Here is a 27,159-nt window from a genome sequence, read left to right on the forward strand (position 1 = left end):
ATTTTATTTTTTATTTTACATACATAATGAATGATTATGTATAATAAATCATGTATGTAAAATAAAATATATATATATGTGAGCAGCTGTTATCTATCTAGATATTCCTTTAAAATTTTAAAATGTTTTTTTTTTTTTTTTTTAAATCAGCTCAATCTTGGTTTGCTTTTGGCTAAATATTTTATAACATTAGTATATTTTAAATAATTAAACTTTTTTTTTTTTCAAATTCGTTTTATTCAGATTTTATAAATGTTTAGAATTTATAAATGCCAGAACGTCTCAAACAACCAGAATATTCACACACACACACACACACACACACAGAATATATTTTATGTTTATGAAGACAGAACAATTAATGACTCTTTAATGACTGTTTATTTTTTACAATGTTCTTTATTTGTGTAAGTTTCTGTTCATTTCATTAGTCAAGCGGTACAACACATTTTTTTATATAGTACAAATATTGTACAAATATTGTACCCTGATTTAGCTTGGTCGTTAAAAAAATTAAATAAAACTTGCACCTTTATTATGTAGTTGGTTTCCCTCTTCTTCGTCTCGTTTTGATGACGCAACACGGAGCGACACACACTGAACGCTCGCCGTGCGAATCACGCGTTGAATCTGTCGGTCCTCCGTGAAGCACCGCACGCCGAGAGGACTGACCGCGCTTACACACACACACACACACACACCTGAGACATGGTAAATATGTGCTGTTCTTGTAGCCATGGGCTTTAACTTGTGGTTTAGATAATCTCCATAATAATGTGTGTGTATAGTGTATCTCTGACTGTCCAACAACACCTGCTGCTCTTTGCCTCTGTATCATCAATGTTAACTTACGCTATTGGTTTGTTTCTAATGAAAGTCGTGGTGATTTAATGGCTATTCACCGGCACACATCTTGATATCCATGACACACACACACACACGCACACACATACGTGTAACCACAACAACAACAGCCCGCGTTCTTCTGTCACGTGTTCAGATGTTGATGCAGGAGCTTCTCTGGGTCAGTTAGAGATCTCCCCTGGACACGTGACTGACTCGGTGTAACTCACACACAGCTGTTGCTGCTGTCCTCCTCCAGGCCGAGTCAGAGGTCAATCCCAAAGCCTATCCCCTGGCCGACGCCACTCTCTCCAAGACCATCCTGGACCTCGTGCAACAGGCCGCCAACTACAAACAGCTGAGGAAGGGGGCCAATGAAGGTACAGGAGTCACCCGGAGAGCTCTTCCCTTTCCCAACACACGCTCGGACAGAACCTTCCCAAAATTAGCTTTTCTTTAAAGGTTTGTTTTTGGTTAGTCAGGAAGGTTTTCCATATACTAGTATATAACCAAAGCTATAGACTGTGAAATTAAACATTTCTCGTTCTTAGTGTTTTTTTTTAGTTGGCTGATATGAAATTCCTTTTTTAAAATACATACAGTAATTCCTTAAAATTAAACCATATTACTAAACCAGTCTGAGAGAGAGAGAGAGAGAGAGAGCGCTAACTGATTTACCTGGATATATGGATAAAAGAAAAAGACAAACACCAGTGAATATTGATTATATAATAATTTAATTACAGACATACATTTTTAAAAAAGCCTTGACGTGTCAAATGAAATATTAGCTATATAGAATATACAATTCAATTACTATACAATAACTGTGTCTTTCTGTAAAGCTGTGTGTATCTACTGTGGATTTAGCACGTTACTTAAAGCTAACACACACACTGACGCTCAATAACCAGTTCTTGTCATGTTTTGATCCTTTGTTTAATTAATATTCATAATCTGAGCACATCAACCATCACAGGTTTAAATGAGATTAAACTTGTCCAATAATATGGAAGATGTCGTGTACCACAATTACCCAGATATGAAATGATTCAGCAGCAAATAACATTGACGTCAGGGTTTATTTTTAATTTTATTCACAGACATAAAAAGATGAATAAACAGCTATCTGACTTCAGGACACACACACACATTACATTAGGAATTGAGCAGTTTAGCGTGACGTGCTTCTCTATTTCGGTCAGTAAATGAAAACATCTCGCTTCACATCATGTTCCCTTCAGTTAGACGTGCCAAATCGCTCTGAAATCACTGTTTATTCTCATATCTGTGTTCATTATAAGCTACTATTCAGTAAAGAGACCGATAAATGAATGTTAGTCATCAGTTATTTTTAGGTTATTAAAATATAGAGAGTGTTCTGTGTAGGTTTATCACACACAAAACCTCCCTGCAACATATCGTTTTGTTAAAGTCCCACTGTAATCAGTAATTTTATCCCATGTAACGAGTGGATCTCTGAGCTGAGTGAGTGAGTGGAGGCGGGGCTCATTTGCATATTCATAGAACCGTGCATAATAAATGAGGCAAGGGTGTCGAGTTACATTCAAGCTATTTTTAGACACGAATATTTTTGGTGATCAGAGATGAGTTTAAAGGGATACAGTTATTGACTACTTTAAGTTTTAAAAGTCATGGCATTAAATGTTGCATGCATGGCAAAAATAATAATAATAATTTTTCTTGTTTCCAATATATTTTTTTTAAATCAAGATATTTACTTGAGATACAAATGCAAATTGGAAGTTTTTAAAAATAACAATTAAGTGAGTTTATGCTTAAAACAAGAGCAATTATCTGTTATGAAAACGTCCCTTTCATTGGCTATTGGCATAAACTCAATTCATTTTGATCAACTTCACAGAAAACAAAACTTCATATTTTGTCATTTTGTATCCTCAGTAAATGCTTCTTGATTTAAGAATCTTTCTTTAGACATTTGCACTGGAAAACAGCTTATAAATACTGTATTGGCTTATAAAAATGTTTCTCCTTTGACATTTACATTTAGAGATCATATTTTCCCTTCAATTAATTCCATGAATTTTCTTTAATTGGTCTTGTTGTTAAACCCTGGAGTCACCCTGATGCTATAATGATGATTCTGCACGGGACGTCCCTAACTTCCTCTTTTCCTCGACTGTTTCCAGCCACCAAAACCCTGAACCGTGGGATCGCGGAGTTCATCGTGATGGCGGCGGACGCGGAGCCGCTGGAGATCATCCTCCACCTGCCTCTGCTGTGCGAGGACAAGAACGTCCCGTACGTGTTCGTGCGCTCCAAGCAGGCCCTGGGTCGCGCGTGTGGCGTGTCCCGGCCCGTCATCGCCTCCTCCGTCACCGTTAAAGAGGGCTCTCAGCTCCGGCCTCAGATCCAGTCCCTGCAGATGGCCATCGAGAGGCTCCTCGTCTGAGACGCGAGCTCACCTCACCCGCTTCAGTGTCGCTTTTCATTCTGCCATTGTACACTTAAAGGTGCAGTCTGTAAGATTGACAACTAGTGGTCGAATGCGGTACTGCAGTTGAATTAAAATATCTCCCGCCTCCTGCTCCTCAGACTCGACGGCGCTCACACGGGTCGCCAGTTTGAGATACACAACAGGAACGAACACAATGGACAATGAAAATTGTCAACGTGTATCACAGACCGAAACAATAACAAACATTCCAGTCTGGAAATGCACATTTCAAAGTAAAGTAACTGGATCGATAAGTGTTTTTCAGAGAAACGAGTATGTGAACTCGGCATGTTTCCTCAATATATGCAAACATGTTATGGTATTTTTATGCTTTGGTAGAGTGAAAAAGTTACATGCCACACCTTTAAAGGTGCAGTGTGTGATTATGAGCGGCATCTAGTGGTGAGGTTGTGAATTGCACCCAACAGAAGTTACGGTGGCCGACAGGAAAAGATGTCGTCGTCTGAGACAGCAGAGTAGCCAGTTCAGCAGTGATGTTTCTTTACAAAGATAAATTAAGAAGTAATGATTACTTACTTATTCAGTAAAACGATATTTTATTGCGAATATTATTGTGACTTGTTCATTGTGTCAGTGTTTTATTCGCTGACTTTAGCTAGCATCTTTGCACGAAGAACAACATATTGAGACGAAACGCGTCTGTCCGTTTAGGGCTCCTGTAGAAACATGTCGATGTAAGGGGACCCGTGGTGTGTGTAGGTAAAAATGGCTCATTCTAAAGTAATAAAAACATAACGTTTCATTAAGAAAGGTCTTTACACTGAAATTATGTATAATATTGCATTTGTCAACAGCTCCCCCTAAATATTACACAGTGCACCTTTAATTCTGCTCATTTTGCCATTTGTACATTTAATTACTGAAATAATTATTTTTTTTAACCACTTCTGAGAACAGATTGTTTGACATTATGGAACTTTTAAAGTAACAGTTATGAGTTAAAAGCTATATATGTCAATCATTTTACAGACTTGTAATAAATACAGACTTGTTCACTAATAGACTGAAGTGTGTGTGAATACAGGATGGAAAACATGCTGGATTATGTTGTACTCTATGGTTTAAAAGTTTGAGATCAGTAAGATTTATTCAAATGTTTTTGTAAGAAGTCTCTTGTGCTCAACATGGCTGCATTTATTATGATCAGGATTACAGTAAAAACAGTAACAATCTGAATTTTCAGCATCATTACGCCAGTCTTCAGTGTCACATGATCCTTCAGAAATCATTATTATGATGATTTGATGCTCAAGAAACATTATTATCAATGTTGAAAACAGTTGTGCTGCTTAATATGTTTGATGAATAGAGTTCAAAAGAACTGCATTTATTTGAAATGTGTGCTTTCTACAGTCGCTATTCTTCATTGGTCGGTCGGTCATGTACACGCAAACATTGGCGTAAAATGTTTGCCACCTACTGGCAGTTTTATGTTTCACATTTAAAGTACCCTTTAATTAGAATGTTAAATATGAACTGATTTCTAATTTTAACGATCTCATAGCTTTATTTATGCAATTGTAAATGCAGTGAAAATATATTAATGCCAGATCTGATGCCACTTCTGTGTCATTTCTACACTGCAAAGATAGATTTTCATTTAATAAGTGAGTTGAGCGAGTCACTCATTCAACCGATTTGTTCAAACGGCTGATTCATTCGGGAAAGAAGCAAGTGGTGGTGGTTCATTGAATCATTAAATTGATTCGTTCAAAACGCGGATTCTATTTAAAAACATCGTCGCTGTCTGTTGCATTGAGACTCTGCTGTGGCTTCATTTTAAAATTCTCGTCAGCGAAATAGAGGGAAAACAAACAATATCGACAATGTTGTTTATAAAATGTAACTCACAATGTTAATTTATTGTTAATTTAACTGTTCCGTTCCGTTCGCCTTACATACTTAATAAGCGTGACGTAAACATTACTTAAGCCAATAGCAGCGCTTAGTAATCGTGACGTACGCCAACAGCTGCAAAGTAGCGAAGCATTGTGGGAAATACCGACTGTTTTAACGAATAAACGTAGAATTTGTGTTCTTATCGTGTTTAACACATCTATATTTGATCGCGCGAGTATATCCAACGTGAAAAATTGCAACTTGAATTTTCAGTTACCGTCGAAGAGAAACATAGGTCGTGTCTGCCATATATATACTCGCCGCGCGCTCTGACAATTCGGAGTTGAGGGAGATCAGGCTGCGACACTTCTCTCATAGATCGCTTTGATAACTCGGCTGATCTGGGAGGGTGTACCCATCAACCCTCACCGTTTTTTACGTTTTTTTTTTTTTTTATAATCTTTCATTTTCTTTTTCTTATTTTATTTTTCATGATAATGACATAAAATGAGAAAATAACTAATGGTAACATTTTATATAACATTATAACACAAATAAAATCATTCAATAATTTAAAATATTTAGAATCTGCACGTCGAGACGAGCTTCAGTTCTTCAGTTCACGAGCAATGCAATCGCGCCGGCGCCTCCATGATGATTAGGCTACATTGATTAAAATTAAGATACAATTTATACAAAACTGCCAAAATTCACTTTAAAGAAAGGCTTTCTACAAGAAATAAAAAGATCTTTCTATTCATCAAAGAATCCTAAAAAAATGTAAACAACTGTTTTCAACATTGATAATAACAATGAATTCTTTTTGAGAATTATTCATATATCATATTAGACTGATTTCTGAAGGATCATGTGACACTGAAGACTGGAGTAATGATGCTGAAAATTCAGCTTTGATCACAGAAATAAATTATAATTAAATATTCGTATTGAACCGTTATAAGAAACATTCACTACGGATTTAATATAGACTAAACACTAAAAACTGTCACCATGGACGTTTGGCAGGAATAGTAAAATGCTTTCAAGTACATCACATATATTTTCTAGCACTTCAAAACTCAAATATGATCATATATTTCAATGTTATTTTTAATGTGATGACCAAAACATTATTTTGTTCATCCTTCAAAGATTACCCCCCATTTATAAAACTAAATGTTTCTAGATGTAGGGGAAAAAACACTTATTTAAAAATAAAAAAAGACTAATGTTATCAAATATTTATTTTTTTAATCGTTTTGCTTTTGAGTTATTTCGACATAATGAATAAAATTGCTGCCCTCAAATGTTAACCTGGAGCCTTGCATACTTAAAATAAAAATAAAATAAAATAAACCTGTTTATCTACTACAATAATACATTTAATTTTTTATAATGAGCATTTTTTGTTTTATATGCTGTTAAGAAGATGGGTCAAGTATAGCTCCATCATTGTTCAAAGTAAAAAAAAAGATCATACTTTATGATGTTAGTTTTAATTAAAAAAAAAAATCTTAAAAATAAAATAAAATAAAAAAAAATCAAGGGAATTTCTCTGGCATTTCTTTCTTTTTGCTGTATTGAAAACGTACCGAACCGTGTCACCACTGTATCGTATTGAACCGAACCGTGAAATTTTGTGAACCGTTACACCCCTAATATACAATTATAAATTCAATTGTTATAATATTTAACAATATTACTGTTTGTTGTTGTATTTTTCAAAACTTGAAACTTAACAGCCACTAATAACAGGTTTATGAATTATACATAACAGCCCACTTAACTTCCAGAAACCCAAACAAATAATGAGACGACAAAAGATGGTAAAAATTTAATCTGTAATTCAGGTTCATTTATCATACAGTGGACAATCAATCATGTTACATACGGTGCATTGTGGGATACAGTACCCAGCTCAACATGCTCAGTTGTTGTATCCTGCAGATTTTGGCAATAGTAGTAGGTAATCTGGCTATACACATACTGAAATAAATCACATACTGTGCACAATACGCAGACTATTCACGGTTCTGATGAACGTCAGTCAACATGTTTCAGTGTATCTGTGCTAGTAACTCCATAAAGCTCTCGGTACGACAAAAAACATCTAATAATAAATACATCAGCAACAACAAAAATCACCATACAAAAAAGTACAAAACATTTACAACACACTACTTCATTAGAAAACAAATCAGTACTTGATTACAAGTCACAATCATGAGGCGCTCAGTGCACGACACTTGAACATCACACTGAACTGATACTGTGGAGACTCTGAGATGTGGCGCACACACACACAAACACACTTACAATCACCACAGATATCCATCGATCCGTCATCCAGCCTCGCTCTGGGTCGCACTGGAGACTGTAGCGTATGACATGAGTGTTTTCTGAAGACCTTCCAGTGCTCGGGTCAGGCCGTCTCCGTCCCCACAGCCCAGGGAAACGGTCACGGATGCGTGCGCTCCTTCGGTCCCGGGCCGGTTCTGCTGCAGGTGCGGCCCCGTTGCTCTCAGTCCACGGGGAACTCGGTCTCCAGGGCCGTCCCGGGACGGGTGTGTGTGTGTGTGTCCTTCAGGAGCCGCAGGGACACACAGCTGAGCCAGCTTCGGCTGGTGGGCATCTCTCCCACGAGCTCCCAGCTGTCCGAGTCCTCGCAGTACCGCTCGATAGTGTCGTGATACCTGTGTGTGTGGGGGGGGGGAGGGCAGAAGGGCTGTCAAAATGGCTGAAAAGCTCAATTAAAATTTATTATTTCTTTCTGAAATATTAGCTAAATTCAAATTCTAAAGGCAATATTTAATGTTACAGGGAAAAAGGACTGTATTGTCTCCTATGGCCACAAGAGGGCGCAATAGGCAAATATAAACCAAATCAAAGTAACATCGCATCCTTTATTGAAATGAAATGACATTCACCTTTTTAAAGTGCATTCATTTTTGAAATATTTGTTCTTAAAAAGTTATATTTATATTCACTGTAATATCCTTAATGTGCATGCAAGGAAAATAAGGCTACAATAGTGCATAAAACTGTGTAAGTGCATCAGTGACCTGAGAAAACACACTTCAACACACAGCGTAATGTACGTTACTGCAAACTGCCATTCAGAAACAATCCACTTCCACTCATTACACATCTACATGTATATAGCGATTTTTTGCCACCAACTGAGAGGGTTTTCGTCAGCATTTTTCCACCATTTTGTTTTTTAATTGACAACGCAGCCGCACCGCGCTGTACTGGATAAGCTAATATCTTTCTAGTGATCCTGACCGCTTGATTGGCTTGTTCAGGTGTGTGTGTGTGATCAGGGTTGGAGAAAGTGGATTTCGAGGGCCTCTACTGTAATCATATTTTGTTCTGCAAATATTCACGAGCAAAATCCAGTAATTTCAATAGGAATAATTCGAATAATTTCCCCATTTAAATTAAATTAAATTCTTTAATAAAGTCTGTATTTTTTTTTTTTTTTTTTTGCGCATTTTCATCGCTTCATAGCATTATGGTTGAACCACTGGAGTCACATGGACTATTTTAACGATGTCTTTCCTACCTTTCTGGGCCTTGAAAGTTGTGATTACAATCCAGTCTAAGGAGTGATCAGAAACCTCTCAGATTTCATCAAATATATCTTCATTTGTGTTACGAAGATTGTCTAACGGGTTTGGACTGACATGAGGGCGAGTAAATAATGACAGAAATTTCATTTTTGGCTGAACTAACCCTTCAAGTATCTGGAGAACTGATCGGCTCTCTGTTTGACGCTCAATATTAAAAATAAGTCTGTAATGGGAAAACGTCGACCTGAAGTAGTGGGGTTTCTTTTAAAAGCTATTTTCAGTCGCAGGTTTTAGCCTTTCAAATCCAATAAAATAAAAATAAATAAATAAGTAAACAGAGACATATGGGTTTGAAATCGTTGCCAAATGTGGTTGGAGAATTCATCAATTTCACAGGACTCTAGTGTTGAATCTCTCACCTGTCCCATCCCTCCTCTCCTCCCAGAACGTAAATCTTCCCGTCCACCACGGCCACGCCGGGCCGGTAGCGCCTCTCCTTCATGGGCGCGCACATGGTCCACTGGTTGGTCTTGGGGTCGTAGCACTCGACCTTATCCGTGTTCTCGGTGGACGCGTGCCAGCCGCCTAACAGAGGAACATGTGTGAGACACACTGCAACAAATGATTTTCTTAAACAAAAACTCACTCAATTTTTATTTATTTCCACAGAAAACAAGACAAAATGTGTGATATCTGGACTGTAAGTAAAGGAAGAAAAGCGTTGTTTGCAGTGTACAGGACGAAGCTCGTGACACTGACTGATGAGGACTCAAGGTCTCCATATTCACCGATGACGTAGATCTTGCCCTTCAGGATGCAGGCGGCCGACCCCGAGCGAGCGATCTGCATGGGCGCCACCTCGGCCCACACGCAGGTTTTAGGGTTGTACACCTGCGCCAAGTCTGTGCCGTCGCCGTCTTCTAAAACAGCTCCTCCTGTGAGATTTCAGAAGGGAAGCGTTATCAACAGGGGCGTAACGTACGATACCCTCATATCACGATTCGATTGACATCACGATACTGAACTCACGATACCATAGTATTGTGATACTCCAAGACATATGATAAAAGGTTAACACAAAATGAACTGTTGATTAAAATGCTAAATTTGGTTTTACATTGTGTATGTAAATGAATAGTCTTGGACTTGGTGCTGGAAACCCAAAGCACAGACAATAGAGACGCCAGAATAACAATATTCATGATTCTGAAGCTGAAATCACTGAATTATTTCAGACGAATATGCTTGATCTCTGTCACTGACTAGATATATTTATAATAATGTAGGACATTTTTACTGGTAACAAGAGATTTGGCATTATCGGGACACACACATATATTCCCCCATTGCATTATTATACATTATATTCAACATTATATATAGTAGTTTAATGTAGTACTGACACTGAAACTCTGAAAACTTATCGCCTAGCATGAATTAGCAGTGCAAAGCTTGAGATATGTAGACCACATTTTAGTATTAGTTATTCTGGCCTTCACAAATAATAGCATCTGTTTACTCACTCCCACGTCATCCAAGATGTCCAGAAGAAATTAAGGCTTTTGAGGAAAACATTCCAGGATTTTTCCAGGAAAATGTAAGATGGTTTGTCTAGATAAGACTCTTATTCCTCGGCTGGATCGTGTCGAGACTTTGAAGCTGCACTGAAACATTTGGACCCCATTGAAGTCACTATATGGAGAAAAATCTTGGAATGTTTTCCTCAACAACCTTCATTTCTTTTCCACTGAAGAAAGAAAGACATGAATATCTTGGATAATGTGGGGGAGAGTGAATTATCAGGGAATTTTTCACACGCTTCTGAAACGGTTGGATTGGCAGTGACGCCTTTTAGACATGTATTGTCTATTTTTACATTATTTAATCAGTCCACATGCTGTCTGTTCAGTTGTGTTTTACTCAGGAATCACATGTTCCCTCTACGCCAGTGCCTGGAGCGTGTGTTGGAGGAAACCTGCTACCTGTCACATAGAGTAACCCATCCAGCGCCACCACAGCCGGACTGGTGACCGCCATCTTCACCGACTCCATGAACTGCCATGTGTTGGTGTGAGGATTATAACACTCGACCGAGTCCAGGCGAGAACGGCCCTCCCAGCCGCCCACAGCGAACACATACCCGTCCAACATCACCAGCCCTGCCAGAACAACACTGGGTTACTTCAGTCTGCCAAACAATGAAAGCATTTAATTGCCTGATATTTTTGGAAAATGGAAAAAAGAAAAAGGGCAACGCTGCCATAATCTTTGCAGGTGTAAACAAACACATCTAGCAATCAAAAACACTGAGAATTGCTCTGGAAGGAGTGTGTTTATCAACACTGACGATCAGATACTGTGGTCGCTGGAAGCATAAACCGTTTTTAACCATTTTTTAAAAATCGGCCATTTTCGGCCATTTTTTACTGAAAAATTTACATTTTTGTTTTTTTACTTTATTGGAATGGTATGAACATGATTCGAAAAGGTTAAATAGTCACACTTGTGCTCCTCGCGATCAAAAATGAGCGCATTGGAAATTAATGGGAGACGAATTTCCTCTAGTGGAAGCGTCTGGTACTGCAGCCAAACAACATCTGACTGAAAGCTCATTTTTGAGATATCAAGCTCAAATTTGGAAGACAACTTGTTTAGATTTATGGCTTTGATTTTCTTGCTGTTTTAAAGTAAAACGTGTTTTTGAAAATATAGATTTCATATAAAAATTTAAAATAGTGTTTTTGTGCATTTTTCTTAACAATTAACGTAAAATTCTGTAACTTTTTTAAGTTCGATTTTTTTCAACTTTTTTCACTTCAGCAATAATGTGCCAAGTGTCGTCTTTGAATCGAGATCAAACTTCAGTCTGAGCTGTAAAGCATTCAATATTTACCACAGTTTAAGATGGAAATGTAATTTTCAGGTCTATGCTCAAAACGTGAATAAATGGATTATAAATACAGAGTAAATATAATGTAGTACCATAAAATCCCCTAAAAATACAAAATATTAAATAAAAAACATTATCGAAAACTTTTGACTCGTTGTAAACATCAGTGTCGTTCCACTGCACGTTCATGACTTCTGGAGCTGAAGGGAACAAACTTTTGTGTAAGTTTGTACAGATTTGGTGTGTGTTACCCAGTTCTGATCGAGCCACGTTCATGGGTGCCATCTCTAACCAGGAGTCGAAACACGGGTCGTAGCGCCACATCTCTCGACTGGCCGAGCCGTCTGGAAACTCACCGCCAGCCAGATACAGCATGGAGCCTGGAAACACACACACACACACACACACACACACACACACACACACACACACATCACTTTTATGATGGATAGATGCACTTTTATGATGGATAGATGCACTTTTATGATGGATAGATGCACTTTTATGATGGATAGATGCACTTTTATGCACTTCAAATCAGAAACAGCCATTCACTGCCATTATAAAGCTTGGAAGAGCCAGGACATATTTTAATACATAACTCTGATTATATTCGTCTGAAAGCAGAATGTCATATACACCTAGGATGACTCGAGGGAGAGTAAATCATGGGCTAATTTTATTTTTTTGGGTGAACTCTCCCTTTAACATCATGCATCTGCAGTTAAAAGCTAAGCTCAGAGTCGCCCCAGAATGGTTGTAGAGAGAATCCCGATGCCTGATCTTTCTCCACTGCTACTCACCAGAGACGACGAGGCCGTGTTTGCTGACGGCGAAGGGCAGGCAGGCCAGACTCTTCCACTGGCTGGTGAGCGGGTCGAAACTCTCCACGCTGCGCAGAACAACCTTATCATCCTCTCCTCCTACTGTCACAATCACCTCAGCTGTGCCTGACACACACACACACACACCAGCCCTTTGTTCCAGATCAAAGCATCACAGGATTACCTCGGGATTTCTTTGGACATTACATCATTCCCATACTCTTCCATGTGTGTTATTCCAGAGTTTCAATGACTTTACAGTGAACACAATGGCCAATCAGAGGTGTTTACGAGTCCGCTCAACAGCATCACATTTTTTAAATGAGCCGTCGACCCGATTACTACCGGATCATTTGGTTGCATGTAAAGGTAGCGAGTGTAAGTGTGGTGATCCCGCACACAGAAGGTGTTGTTGCAGGACAGGTTTAGGTGCTCATAGACAGTCAGGGTTCACCTGTAGCGCGTCGGGGCCGAGCCCGGGGCCCGTACAGCTCTCCTCTGCGGTCCTGCAGCAGCAGATAGTCCTTGGCTTCAGAGATCAGCTTCTGGCACTTCAGCGACTCCTTCACCACATCCAGAGTCTCCACCACGTCATGGATGTAGTACGGACTGATGAGAGGCAGCCGGATGTGCTCGAGAACCTGCAACACACACTCACAATCACACGAGTTCAGGGATTCACAGGACTTTTGGTCCTTTCGGTTAACTCTGAGTTGTTTCAACTGCAGAAATCATCAATAAAACAGCTTGTAAACAATATGTCATGTGATGCTACATTTGCCTCAGGAAAGCCATTCAATGGGTCACGACATGAGAAATCACATTAGCCTCGATCTTCTGATATTTATATCCTTTCGTGCCGTTAAAACATCCCACAAGTTTCAGAGCTTAAAATATCATCCCCGTTACATTATAATGTTGTTCATGAATTGATTATTAAATAAACGGTAACATTTTACAATATGGATCATTAGTTAACAACATTAGTTAGCATGAACTGCACTTATACAGCATTATTAATCTTTGTTAACGTTAATTACATGTACTAATACATTATTAAAATCTTGTTAACATTAGTTAATGCACTGTGAACTGACATGAACAAACAATGAACAGCTGGATTTTAATTAACCTACATTAACAAAGATTAGCAAATACAGTAACAAATGTATTGCTCATGGTTAGTTCATGTTATTTAATACGTTATAGGAGAACTCCGGTCAATTTTAACATTGAGCTCATTATTTTGTACATTTGGAGTGCTGTCAATACAGAGAACAACGACACAAATCGGTGTTGCCTACACCGAGTTATTCTATTTTTAAAATTTGCACCCTGTTGACTTCAATGGGGCAAGTACTAAACCTGCTTTTAGCCTCTTAACATCCTTGATGTGTCATTACAAGTGCACAGAAAATGTGAGTGATTCCTTCTGAGTGAACACGAGTGAGTCTGACTGCAGTAGATGTGAAAGATATGTATAAAAATGATGTTATTTAAGCCAGCGCAAATACCTTTGTTTACATCCTGTTTTTCGGTTGAAGTCCAAAGTAGTCGATTGCCGAGTTCACGCGCGTGATCATAGGTATTAAACCTATGCGTGTGTAGGTTATAAATAAATAAAAATAAATGTTATTTAAATAAATAAATGTTATTTTCAGGTTTCAGCTGTTCGGTTTGTGTGTTTCGGTAAAAAAAAATGTATTTCGGTGCATCACTACATGTGATACCATCATATCATCAATGGACTACTGTATCCCACAATGCAATGCGCTTGATCTCATTTACCATGTCCTGTCTGACGAAGCCATTTCAGCTGTCATTTTATCTTTTAGCTCGTCATGTCATCAGACTATCATGCACAAAATCTGATTAAAACGCATCAAACAAGCACGTCTGAACTTCTGATAATCTTATCTCATGTGCTCCATGTATGTGCACTGATCAATGCATAAAATTAATTAAGTTAAATCTGTTCATTTTATATAGTGATCGTGTCTCTTCAGAACACTTAGATTAAATCAAACAATTATTTTTACAATGTCTTTATGATTTTTTGAAGTGTCAAAGTTTTGGTGGAATGGACTTTCAATGGAGGGACAGAAATCTCTCAGGTTTCATTAATAACGTCTTAATTTGTGTTTCAAAGATTAACGAAAGGTTGGATGGGTTTGGTGAGTAAATAATGATGACAGAAATTTCATTTTGGCTAAACAATTATTTTATGACCACATTGCTCATGCTCGTCTTAGCAAACGCCACTAATTGCAACCTGAAATCATTCCTGTACCTTCAGAATTGCACTCATTCCCATGGGATATGCAATGAGCTTTCCTCACGAGCTGCTACTAAGGTCTAGTCTTTAAATAACTGCATAGCAACAATGATATGCAAACACAGCAATCCGATCCCATCCAATCAGGGCTAGTTTAGCGTTTCTCACACAGTTCTCTTCATAATCATAGCCTGTGAAGAGCATGTGACCTGGCTTTCACAGGCTTAGTTCATCAAACACACAAAGGCGGGTAATCCCAGACATCAGAGATCATGACACACAAACCCCCAGCTACCCTGGACACATGTCTCAAAAAACAGAGTCCAACCCAGGTTATTTCCTTCATGAACAACTTTTTATCCAACACTCTTAAAAGAAAAGAAAAAAATGAAATAACCTTTCAGTTACAAGTTCATAAAATAACCTTTTTTATATTATTTAAATTGTGAAGAACATTGTTACAATCTATAGAACTTTCATTCCATTATAAAATCTATTGTGGAATGGAAAGGTTCCATTGATGTTCTTCATGGAAGCACAGATGCCGATAAAGAACTGTGTTTTTAAGGGTGTAATTCGCTGAAATAATGACATGACATTTAGACATTTTCCCCAATAATAATGGGGTAAGCAAAATAATCTTTCTCACCCCACTGGCAGATAATTTTGCTTGCTTTAAGCAAAAACTCACTTCATTTTGATTAATTCCCCAGAAAACAAGACTTAATATCTTATGGCATTTTACTACTGAAGTAAATGCATCTTAATTTAAGATTTTGTAGATATTTGGACTGGAAACAAGACAAAAATGCTAAGTAAGAAAAGCATTTTTTTTTTTTTACATTTTTGCAGTGTGTTTGCCTGATAACTTTTATGATGTTTTTATGAACTTTTTCAATGTACTGGTGGAATGGACTTGTAAATCTCAGGTTTCATTAAAAATATCTTCATTTGTCTTCATTCCATGGGTTTAGAATAACATGTGGCTGAGTAAATAATGACAAATCTTTTGAGTGAACTATCCCTTTAAACATCAACTATGTTTGGAGATCATATGATTGCCTGTGATTTTGTAGTATTGGAGGAAAGTGGAGTTGCATTATTATTATTATCATTTCATGTTGAATTTATGTTTTAAATAAGATGTCGCAGAGTGTGACGTCATATCCTGAGTGTCCAAATAAATGCAGCATCCTCAGAGTGTATTGTTACTGCCCCGTGAGTGATAATTATGGCATAACTAAAAGCCCATGGAGAACTAGCACTGGTCGGGAAGATATGAATAAGGCTCATCATGACGGACCTTCTCGAAGCTCTGTCTGCGCGAGGAGCTCTTCTCCAGCCAGACAATGGCCGCCTCGAACACCGTCTCCTCTTTTGGCACGTTCAGATGGTCACTGGAAATGATCTCTGTCAGTTTATCGGCACACAGAGACAGAAACTCCTCCTGTAGGGTGAGACAGACAGATTGAAGGTATATATCCATATTATAATGAACTCTTAACTAAAAATATTAATAACAGATATATTCCTCATGATTTAAGAGAGTCAAGGCTGAAAATCATGTCACATCTTTCTCACAATGATAAGATAAGACAACTTACACAAATCATACAAATACTTATATTAAAGGATACAGTGATAAATGTAATTTCTGCCACATTTTGCCATTAAGGAGGTAATTCACCAACGGAGAGTTTGGCTTTACTAAAACTTGGCTGTCTATGCAGTAGAAGAGTGAAACATCATCTGAAATCTGTGCTAAATGACTAGAGAACAGAGGAAAAGAGCTTGATTTTGGTAGAAAACGCAGAAGATTGATCTTTTATATAAGGTCAAAACCCCTACAGAATTACAACAAGACGACAACATGCGCGATTAAAGTGAAAATGAATCAAATGTGTCAGAATTACATGTTTGTTCGTGTTTTTGGCCCAGTCACACACCTATCTGTTGAGCGCATGAACACAATGATCAGAAGCATTGATCAGAATCCAATCAGATGAACACATAAAAGGTTCTTGGTTTCTTTTGCATTTAGTTATTTGACATTAATAATTATTATTACAATATAAAGGGCAATAACCAACAATTTGACATAATATTGTAACCCTTTCCCTGTAACAAGGTCATGTTCTTTTGTGTTTTTTTTTTTATATGTATTGAATTTATTTTAAAATTACATGAATATCATAACAATAATATAATATAAAGTAAAAATGTATGATTATTGTTTTATGGTTTTATATATATATATATATATATATATATATATATACATATATATAATCCTTTCAAACATATTATTTTTGCATCAATCTATTTACAAATGTTCTTTTTATCTATGGTATATATTGATATATCACATACTCATAGTTCATATACTCGTATTCATGAGTTCAGACCTTTAGTTCACCTCAACATGAACATGTCTAAACTCTGCTGCCACTTCTGTTAAAGTTGAGACGTGTGTCTGGTATCCGGTCTAATATCAAATGTGACATGAGTTTGTGGTTTTACTTATTATGAAGGTTTATTAGCATAAAGTCCAGACATGGACATGGACTCTTTCTGCTTATAGTGTTAAAACCACAATGTTTCGCTACGCTTGCAGAATGTAATACCCAGAGGCCGGAGCTGATTATTGGAAAGGATATTGATATGATTGATGAACCCGGTCCTCCTCTGATCTGAACATAAGTATATATGCTGGCAAAGTTCATCCATCGCTCAGGCTCTTGCATCTTCTGCTCCTTTACTCTGCCCACAATATTATTTTACTCAGAGATATTTGGTTAAACACTTGTTTATTGTTACTTTGTTACTAAAGCTGATCATTAATTTACATACACTTTTATGATGGATAGATACACTTATGATGGATAGATGCACTTTTATCATGGATAGATGCACTTTTATCATGGATAGATGCACTTTTATGGTCTTCAAAACAGAAACAGCCATTCACTGCCATTATAAAGCTTGGAAGAGCCAGGACATATTTTAATATAACTCTGATTGTGTTCGTTTGAAAGAAGAATGTCATATACACCTAGGATGGTGAAGGATTCCAAATTTAAGAATCAATTTCAGATATGCTTCCTTACATAACATCACGGTGAAGAATACTGATTTTAGCATTTGAGGTTTTAAAGGAGTCATGACCTGCAATTTTCACTTTTCCACGAGAATCAATGTATGTTATGATTGCCTAACGATTATACACTGGCCGGGAAGCCGATATTTAAAAGTGAAGCGTTCGTTTACCCCAGGGTTCATAAACCAGCGCGCGTGCACGCGCACTCAAATATGAGATTTTGATTTCAGCCCCGACTTGACGTCATGACGGGGCAGGATATACCATATATGGACACCGCAGACCTGCCGCAGGAAGTGCGCCCTGGCGCCCCTCCTCCCCTCATATTCAGTCGTGAAAGAAGCAGAAACGTAGGGCACACTGAGTTGCTCTGTTGTTGACTGCCAGAATCAACATGTAAATGTGTTTTCTCTCCCAAGAACGGACCAAGCTGTCAGGGACCAGTGGATTAAATTCATTTTTAATGACGCGGTTCCTACAACCCTTCCCACTGACTTAACGTTATGTGTCTGTGCTAACTAAACATTTTACGCCGGAATCCTTCACAAATTTGAGGCAATATCAGGCGAAGTTGGCATCGAAGCTCGGGAAAAAGGGGCCATTTTCAACAATCAGACACTTGCCTGCAATTGAAACAGTAAGAATGTGTTTTTATTGCTCTACTCTGTGTAACAAACAGCAGCCAACTGCTAATGCGGCTATTGTATGCTAGCGGGAGTATTAGCTTCGAGGTAAACATGGGGAATGGCTGCTAACGTTACTTTGCAAACAACAAATGACTGAGATCATCATGAATTCGGCTATTGTATATTGATTGCCTAACGCTTATATATGAGGCGCCGTCTAGTTTGTGTGTGTGTGTGCTGTGCTCGCGTCTCATATGAGTAACTTATGTGCGCGAGTTTGTGTGTGTGTGCTCGCGTCTCATATGAGTATGTGCGTGGAGAGTTCATATACATGTATGTGTGACTACTTAGTATGTATGCAAGCGTGTTTCATATATGTGTGCGTGAATGAAGTTTGATTTAAGCCCTAAACGGCGCCTCATACTTATACACTGGCCGGGAAGCCGGTCGCGGCCAGGTCGGGTTCATTCATAATTTGCGCCATGATGTCATTTTGTAATGATATGCTAAAGCATCACCTGCGGTGTCAACCCCCTCCTTCCTGCCACCAATCAACGCGCCCCTCATTTGCATTATTAAAATGACCGTCCACGACAGCCAAAATATCGCATCAGATCTCGCGAGACAATAATGCCTTCAGAAATAAGGGTCTGAGGAGCTCTGTGTTTATTTTTTTTTCCACTTTTCTTTTTTAGAAGGGCCTGAAAGACTATAATACAGCAGTAGGTATACAAGGTAATACTAGGTCATGACTCCTTTAATTTAGATAGTATATAAACTGAGAAAGTGATTATTGAGTTTACAGCAAGATATTCCTGCCCGACCTGTTTTTCCTTTGTAAATTAAATGAGTCAGATCACGGAGACGCTAACCTATTGTCTTTAATGGCTCTTGGAGCAAGAGCCACAGTCCAGACGTTGAATCGTTTGGCTGATTGGATTAGCACATATGCATTTGAGTGGTTATGCTGATTGGATTGAGACTGCCGGTCTGGGGCGGGTTCCTTAACCTGTATACTCATTTACATGCTTTGTTTGAATTTGTCTCCACCTTCAAAAGTCCCTCCTCCTAAAATGCCTATAAGACACCATGTAAATTTATGTTAGATTAGATCATGTTGGAAGTCCTACAGCAACGTACAGCGGAGTTCTCAATAAAGAATAACTTCCGTTGAACGCAATCCCAACTGTCTCACTGGTCTCTGCTTTGAAGAAAGAAAACTTTACAACAATGGCTTGAGGGTGAGTAAATCATGGGCAAATTTTCATTTTTGGGTGAACTTTCCCTTTAATGTGAAAGGTAATGTCTAATGTGTGCTGCTGGCATGGCCCTGCTGTGGTAAAGTGAGCATGGCTTCAGGAAGTGTGAGTTTGTGACGCCTGACCTGTTGGCAGACGCTGCTGAAGTGCTGCTGGATGTACTCCATGCTGCGTCGCTCCAGCTCCCGGCACGAGTGCGCCTCGGCGAAGCAGTGGATGCCCACGCAGTTGATCTCGTCCATCTGGCGCTCCATGAAGCGGCAGCAGGCCTCGCGCACCGCCAGCACGTCCAGCAGGTTAGCGGCCGCTAGCAGCGCCTGCACGTTAGCCTTGGAGATCACCACCTCCGCCGTGTAGGCGTAGTTCACCAGCATCCCGATCATCTGCGGCTCCACCCCGTTGATGGCCACGCGCTCCTGACGCGACTCCATCAGGTCGGTGGAGAACATGGCCTGTGCCGACAACACAACACAGGGTTACACGCCAGACTTACATTCATTAATATGAATACTTTCTCTTTTGGTTTCCGACCACATGGTTATTATTTCAGGGTTCGTACAGATACTGTAAAAACTAATTCCAGGACTATTCAAGGACAACAACCAGAGATCTCACATCAATCAAACAATATCTTTATTATCTTTCAACTTCTAAAAAAGGTGAATAGATAAATATAACTAAACTAATAAAACAAAGAGGTGCAGCACATGTAATGACTGTGGTGACTTTAACCTTTGAAAGGATACTATGACAAAGATATCGCTTTTTTTTCTCCCATGAATATATGATTGACATGAAGAATGAAAGTTGTGTCATATAATTGGATATTTATATGAGCAATATCATGCTCATAGCCATGTGAAATGGCTCTATATCTCTATAATACGGGCTGCAATGTTAATTTTGCATGAAAAGATTGTTTTATCAATAAAATTAAACACTAATTTCACATATATTGTCTTTCAATAAGTCATACACTTTTCAAGTACCTTTTCATAATATGTCAAGGGTTTTCCAGGACTTAAATTTCACATTTCCAAATTCAAGTACCTTACACGAACCCTGTTATTAAATAAACTATTATCAAAGGCTAAATTTCTATCAAAAACAACTATATAGTCATATTAATACAGCGATTTTTGATCTTTGGACATATAACTCACACCTATAAATATAGTCTATAAATTATATGATATTAGTTATTATTAGCCGGTATTTTTACTTTAAATAGTGCACAATTCACTCTTTTCTAGAATATCAATATTTTGAGATAACTGGCAAGATAACCACATCCACTTGATTAGTTATCAGAAATCAGAAGTGAATTAAAAAAAAAATATATATATATATGAATAAATAAATAACATCTTTGCCAAACATATAATCATATTAAATATGCATTGTAATATTTATTTGGTTTATTTATTTATTTATATATCAACGCAAGTTGTAGAAATACAGAAAAAACAATAGTTTTAGAGTATGTTTACACGACAACAATACTAAAAACAGGAAAGTTTTCCTTTGCATTTCTTAAAGGTTTTGTGTACAGACGACAATGTTGTCAACACAATCTGCGTTCACATGGATCTGTGAATACGATTAAAAGCGCTGTACTATTCATGCCAGACCAGTAGATGGCGATGTCACTTTGTAAAGAAACACTACGTGCCTGTAGACTGAACACGTAACACACATGAACACGACGTCACCGCTCTCACAAATTCACGTTTTTGTAGATTAAACGGAGACGATAACGGTATTGTTTTCAAAAACTTGCACTTTGAAGCCCGTTTTGAAAAGTTTGTGTTTTCAGGCCGACAAAACGCTGTTGTCGTGTAAATGAACGGCCAAAACGCATAAAAAGTTTCTGTTTGTAGTTGAAAACGGTGTAGTGTGTAAACGGCACATTGTATTGTTGTTACATTGCATGTTTTTCCACACAGCTTTTGCACTAAATTGATCCAAGGAAGGTATTTAACATAATTTTCACTTTCATCCACCGATAAAACAGTGTTTTGGGCACTTTAATGTCTCAGGGTTTGAACAAATAATTTGTTCATTACATTTTAAATGAAGTTTCAATTGCAGACAGATTTTTTGTGCATTTTCTGTGTTAATTTTAGGGGGAAATTCACAGAATTACATGTTAAACATGTTAAAATGTGTGAAATTTTAGGCAAATTGCTTGCTAAAAGTTAGGCTAAATATCTGAAAATATTTGCTAAAGTTGTCTACTATTTCGGTCCACAGGCAGCTTGACTGATCTGACTATTTATTTCGGTCAGTTAATAGCGAGTCCGACCAGGAACTCAGCTTGACTGATGTGTTTTACCTGGAAGTACGAGCTGAATGAGGCCAGAACGATGCGGTGACAGGGGAACTCCTGTCCTCCACAGCACAGAGTCACGTCACAGAAGGCCTTGTTGAGCCGTAAGCTGTTCAAGCCCTCCAGCACCTTGTTGGGGTGCCGAGCCTCCACAAACACGTAGTCTTCGCTGTCCAGAGAGGCCAGCGGGAAGCCCGAGTCCTCGGCACACGGAGACGGGGGAAGACTGGAGCTGGACGGCAGGTTCACTGCCATGATCTCCATCTCAGCAATCAGTCAGGCTGAGAGAACAGCGGAGAGAGCGACGTGATTCAAGCGTCATATACAACTATTACAGCACTTCTAATAAATGTGCATGTAGTTTAATGACTTCATATCAATTGAGAGACATGGAATATTTGTTCTTAGTTTCAGCATAAGAACTGCCAAAAAACTATTGAAATATTGTGAAAAGTTAAAAAGGATACATTTTAATCTAAAATCGTGTTCATTCATTCATTTTGTCAATGCAACAAATTTTTATAAAAATAGTTAGGGCTGGGCAACAATTAATCGCATCCAAAATAAAAGTTTGTGTTTACGTAATATATGTGTGTGTGCTTTGTATAATTATTTTGTTTATATAAATATACACATATGCATGTATATATTTAAGAAATATTTGCATGTATATACTGTACATATATTTATACATCATTTATGTTATATATATATATATTTTAGGAGTGTAACAATATATCATGTCACAATATATCGCAATATAACAATGCAACAATATGTATCGTGGATATTTCACCCAAAATAATAATTACTGTGTGAGAATTTTTTTTTTTTTAGTTTTAGTGTCAGAACATTAAACTACTATATATAATGTTGAATATGATGTATAATAATGCAATGGGGGAATATGTGTGTGTGTCCTGATAATGCCAAATCTCTTGTTACCAGTAAAAATGGCCTACATTATTATAAATATATCTAGCCAGTGAAAGAGTACAAGCATATTCATCTAAAATAATTCTGTTTTTCATCTTCAGAATCATGAATATTGTTATTCTGGCGTCTCTATTGTCTGAGCTTTGGGTTTCCAGCACCAAGTCCAAACCTGTTCATTTACACACACAATGTAAAACCAAATTTAATCAACAGTTAGCCTAATCAATCATATTTCTTATAGTCTCGCAATAATATTGTATCGTGAGTTCAGTATCGTGATATGTATCAAATCGTGACATGAGGGTATTGTTACACCCCTAATAAATATAAATAACTTATATATAAATAACACATTATTCTTAAATACATGCATGTGTGTGTATTTATATATACAAAATAATTACACACAGTGCACACACATAATATTATGTAAACACAAACTCGTTGCCCAGCCCTAAAAAAATAGATACTAATATAAATGTTATACCAATATATAATTGTAAAATGTATTATAAAAATATATTTCAATATATAAATATAGGTATAAATAATGACAGCAAGTCTAATGTCAGATGAATGTGCTTTGACGAAAAAAAAAAAAAAAAAAAAAACCTGTCGAATTACATCAAATGTCGATTCAGTTCAGCTCATGGATCCCTTCTGCCGCTTGTTTATTACTCCTAAATTAATACAGAGGAATAAAATGATTAATATTAATACAAAATTATGGTGTATTAATATTTAAAGAGTATTAGAGGTTCAACAGGCAGAAATGAGCTAAAGTGGAGCATGTAAGGGGGAGTTGACTGTTAATGCAGTTGGTGAATGCCTCCAGTAATTCACACGAATGATGAGTGACAGTCACTGGGAGCGATAAAGACACACATGTAAAAACTGCAGGTTTATGATCTTACCGAGAAACATGTCTGAGTTGAAATCAGCTCAAATTGTCCATATCGTCTTCACCTGACACTGTTTATGAAGAGTCGTGACGCCATGTCTTCTTCTGTGAGAACAGGCTGAGTGTGAACATGAAGCATCAGCGCCTCTTCTCGGTCTGGAGGAGTTCAGCAGCGCCGCACCTCACACTGTCATGTTATAACCATTATAACCATCATTTTTACAGTCTATGGTTATAACTAAGACAACATCTGTATCGCAAATCGCTCCATGATGATATGCTGCATGTTGCTTCAGTAATTGTATTGCATTGATGTCTATTAACTAGTTTAGGAGGTTAAATTGATGTTTTTTAGTTTGATTTTTTATTGATTCAGGTAAATTTCAAATAAAACCTAAACAAAAATGTTGCTGTTTAAAGTTGCATTGCTGCACTGTTTTTGTCTTTGTGTTAACAACTTAAAACTTTGAGTAAAACATGCTAGAGAATTTTAAAGCAATCAGTTTCCACAACTGCAATAATAATAATAATAATAATAATAATAATTAATTATTATTATTATTATTTATTTATTTATTTTTACAGTTGTGGAAACTGATTGCTTTAAAATTCTCAAGCAATTATATTATATTATATTACATTATATTATTATACACACATGTTTGTTTTTTGTTTTTTTTATGGCAGCCATTGCAGTCATTATATATATATATATATATATATATATATATATATATATATATATATATATATATTCTTTTATGGGTTTTGATTGTAATAATTCAGGAAATAGCTGTAAAATAACTTATATTAAGTTGAATAACAATATACTATGTTGATGGTATGCGACAGGAGAAGTAGTGATTACTTAATTTTGCTTAATGCCTGTGACCGAAATGATTGGTACATTAAACTGAGGCAAAGTGTTTTTTGCACCCAGATAGCAATTGCTATCTCGTGCGTGTCTTATAGCTACATGAAAATGTATATAAGGTGCAATATGCCATTTTATGTTCGCATTATAAATAGATTTAAGTGTAACAGAAGTTAATGCTATGATCTTCACTGATGTGTCTGACAGTCACGGTTTATCAGCAAAGGTGCGTTTGAGCAGTAGCATCAAATGTACTGTGGAAAATGACAACTAGAGTAAAGAGGCAATAGGTCTGAGATCAATGCAATTTTTCAAAATGTTCATATATTATCTCCAGTCACACCAAGTGCATGGACATTAATGGTGTTACCAATTACCAGACAAATATGCAGATAGCCTAGTCTCTGCATTTCTGCATAAAGTCCAGTGCTATTTTCTTATTCAAAATAATTTTGACACTTGAAAACATTTATTCATCATGGCTCATATATATACATTGCAGGTGTGCCAGGTGGGTCCAGAATCTAAGGAATGCATCCCTTCATGGCATACCTTTGGATCAGCTGCATCGGACCTACAGGGTGTGCAGTGCCCATTTCCACAGCAGCCAGTTCAAAAGACCATCTGATGTGTGTATGTGTAATATAAAACTGTAATACTTCTTGAAAATATGTTTAAATATGTAGCTCCTCTATCTATAATATCTAGCTCATCTTAAAGTACCTTCTAACATCTCATCTCATTCTAAAACTGCAATTTTCTCCTTTTTCTAAACTCCTACTCACATCTACTACACTTGACATACCTGTACAGCATTTGGGAGTACATTATCCAAAATGACTGAACCCTCATCCTCTGACAGTGTCCTGATGCAGTTAAAAATAGTTTCCTAGGTTGAGGATTACAAATCATGTCATTGTCTTACAGCCATGGTGGGCTGAAATGGGATGCTGTGCCCACAAGAATAGAGGCCCCTAACCCACCTCCCCCACTAGATGTCGAGAGGAAGCGTAAACCTCCGAAGACACGCCAGGAGTTGCACGCCAGAATATTTATCCAAAGAGTCAATATTGAATCAAGATTGAAATCAAATCCCAAGAATTTCATTGAAATTCTGTTTAGTTACCAAATGTTTTGACAATCACAATTACACCTATTGTAATGCAAGTTTTTTTTTTTTTCTACATCTCCCCCAATCCATCCGCTTCTCTGGAGCAATTAAAATATCGTGATAATACCGTATACCGTGATAAAAGCTCAATCAATTAATCGCAGCTTGAACATTTGATACCGGCACATGCCTAGCGTCATCGTGGCTTCACTTTGGATGGTGATGAAATTACCTGGGGAATTTTGGAGGATCTCTACACTTATGACAGTAGGCAAGAAATACGTTTGTGCTGTCGTCTTACCAAGAAGCATGTCCATCTTCCTCCATTTGCCTCCATGCGGGTAAGGTTCGCCACACAGGTCCTGAGTCACTCAGTTGCTGTTGGGATCAAGACTCTGGCAGACATTAAGGGTCTTACAGGCCAATGTCAGCAAACCTATCTTGCAGCTGCCCGTTTCTGTGAAAACTTCAATGGCCTCTTTGACTGCTTCAATTCCAAACTGCTCAAGGATTCTCAGAAGTTGAAATGTGCACAGCAAAAACTCCAATGTTAAATTAATACTCCTGGGAGTGTATATGAGTCCACACTCAATAATCTGCATAAATATCCAGAATTTTTGATATAATATAAAGGATTTCTTAAAAGTTGTTTTTTAAAAAAAAAAATCTTTTTTTTTAGGCACACACAGACGTCAAGATTCAGTCTATGCATCTCAACAATGGTGACGAGCAGAATATTCAATTAGGAAAAGTAAATTACATACACAATTCAGATCATAATTTATTCATACCGCAATGCATGATGGGAGCCATTAATGAGTTGTGATTGGTGGCAGCCACTGCAACATGCTTTATTATTGTCACCATTGTTGAGATTCACAGGCTGATTATTGATGTCTGTGTTTCTAAATAAATTCATTTGAAAGTCTTTTGATCAGAACAATGTTTATTAAATATTTTGGATTATATGAAAAATACTGAAAATCATATGCTGTAGAATCACAAAGTTGCTGTAATTAACAAGTTAAACCAAACTATCTCAATAAGTTTAATTTTTCGGCTCACAACATGATTATGTCAAAACATAACCAACACCACCAGACCACATTGTCTCTTTGTTCATCTGACTGTTATAAATCAATAACAGCAGACAAGCAAAATTAAAGTAATCATATAAGGGTCAAGAGCCCAACTAAAGCAAACACTGATCACCATAACGGTAACTTAAAATTTGTGATTTTCTCCTTCAGTGAGTCTGCTTGTTAACATCAGTTGTCTTCAAT

General features: G+C 37.3%; 2 protein-coding genes across 4 annotated transcripts; one reads left to right on the forward strand and one right to left on the reverse strand.

The window, feature by feature from the left end:
- The first annotated feature begins 519 nt into the window (after positions 1–519).
- snu13a (SNU13 homolog, small nuclear ribonucleoprotein a (U4/U6.U5)) lies at positions 520–4,384 on the forward strand. Its single transcript, XM_079874532.1, has 3 exons — positions 520–711; positions 1,103–1,223; positions 3,015–4,384. Exons 1-3 carry the CDS (start codon positions 709–711, stop codon positions 3,275–3,277), a joined length of 387 nt encoding a protein of 128 aa, XP_079730658.1. The 5' UTR covers positions 520–708; the 3' UTR covers positions 3,278–4,384.
- Positions 4,385–7,001: 2,617 nt separating this feature from the next.
- LOC307155332 (kelch-like protein 24) lies at positions 7,002–24,017 on the reverse strand. 3 transcript variants are annotated; one of them, XM_079865934.1, is made up of 12 exons: positions 23,905–24,017; positions 23,615–23,670; positions 22,061–22,335; positions 19,851–20,177; positions 16,047–16,190; positions 12,923–13,109; positions 12,448–12,594; positions 11,896–12,024; positions 10,737–10,913; positions 9,543–9,689; positions 9,174–9,339; positions 7,002–7,875 (listed from the first exon to the last, which is right to left on the reverse strand). In XM_079865934.1, the coding sequence occupies exons 3-12, from the start codon at positions 22,316–22,318 to the stop codon at positions 7,704–7,706; spliced, it is 1,854 nt and encodes a 617-aa protein (XP_079722060.1). In that variant the 5' UTR covers positions 22,319–22,335; positions 23,615–23,670; positions 23,905–24,017; the 3' UTR covers positions 7,002–7,703. The 3 variants fall into 3 exon arrangements, with proteins under 3 accessions (XP_079722060.1, XP_079722061.1, XP_079722059.1); XM_079865935.1 differs by lacking the exon at positions 23,615–23,670 and having other exon boundaries at positions 23,905–24,000; XM_079865933.1 differs by lacking the exon at positions 23,905–24,017 and having other exon boundaries at positions 23,603–23,663.
- Between the last annotated feature and the right edge of the window lie 3,142 nt (positions 24,018–27,159).

This window comes from Squalius cephalus (assembly GCF_949319135.1).
Source record: "Squalius cephalus genome assembly, chromosome: 1".
NCBI lineage: Eukaryota > Metazoa > Chordata > Actinopteri > Cypriniformes > Leuciscidae > Squalius > Squalius cephalus.

Excerpts from the sequence above, each read along its gene's own strand:
- snu13a (XM_079874532.1), top strand. Across the intron at positions 1,224-3,014 it reads GAGGAAGGGGGCCAATGAAG|CCACCAAAACCCTGAACCGT; the intron begins GTACAGGAGTCA and ends GACTGTTTCCAG.
- LOC307155332 (XM_079865934.1), bottom strand. The coding sequence starts at position 22,318 with ATGGAGATCATGGCAGTGAACCTGCCGTCCAGCTCCAGTCTTCCCCCG. Across the intron at positions 12,595-12,922 it reads TCGGCCCCGACGCGCTACAG|GCACAGCTGAGGTGATTGTG; the intron begins GTGAACCCTGAC and ends TGTGTGTGTCAG. Across the intron at positions 9,690-10,736 it reads TGGGTTACTCTATGTGACAG|GAGGAGCTGTTTTAGAAGAC; the intron begins GTAGCAGGTTTC and ends GAAATCTCACAG.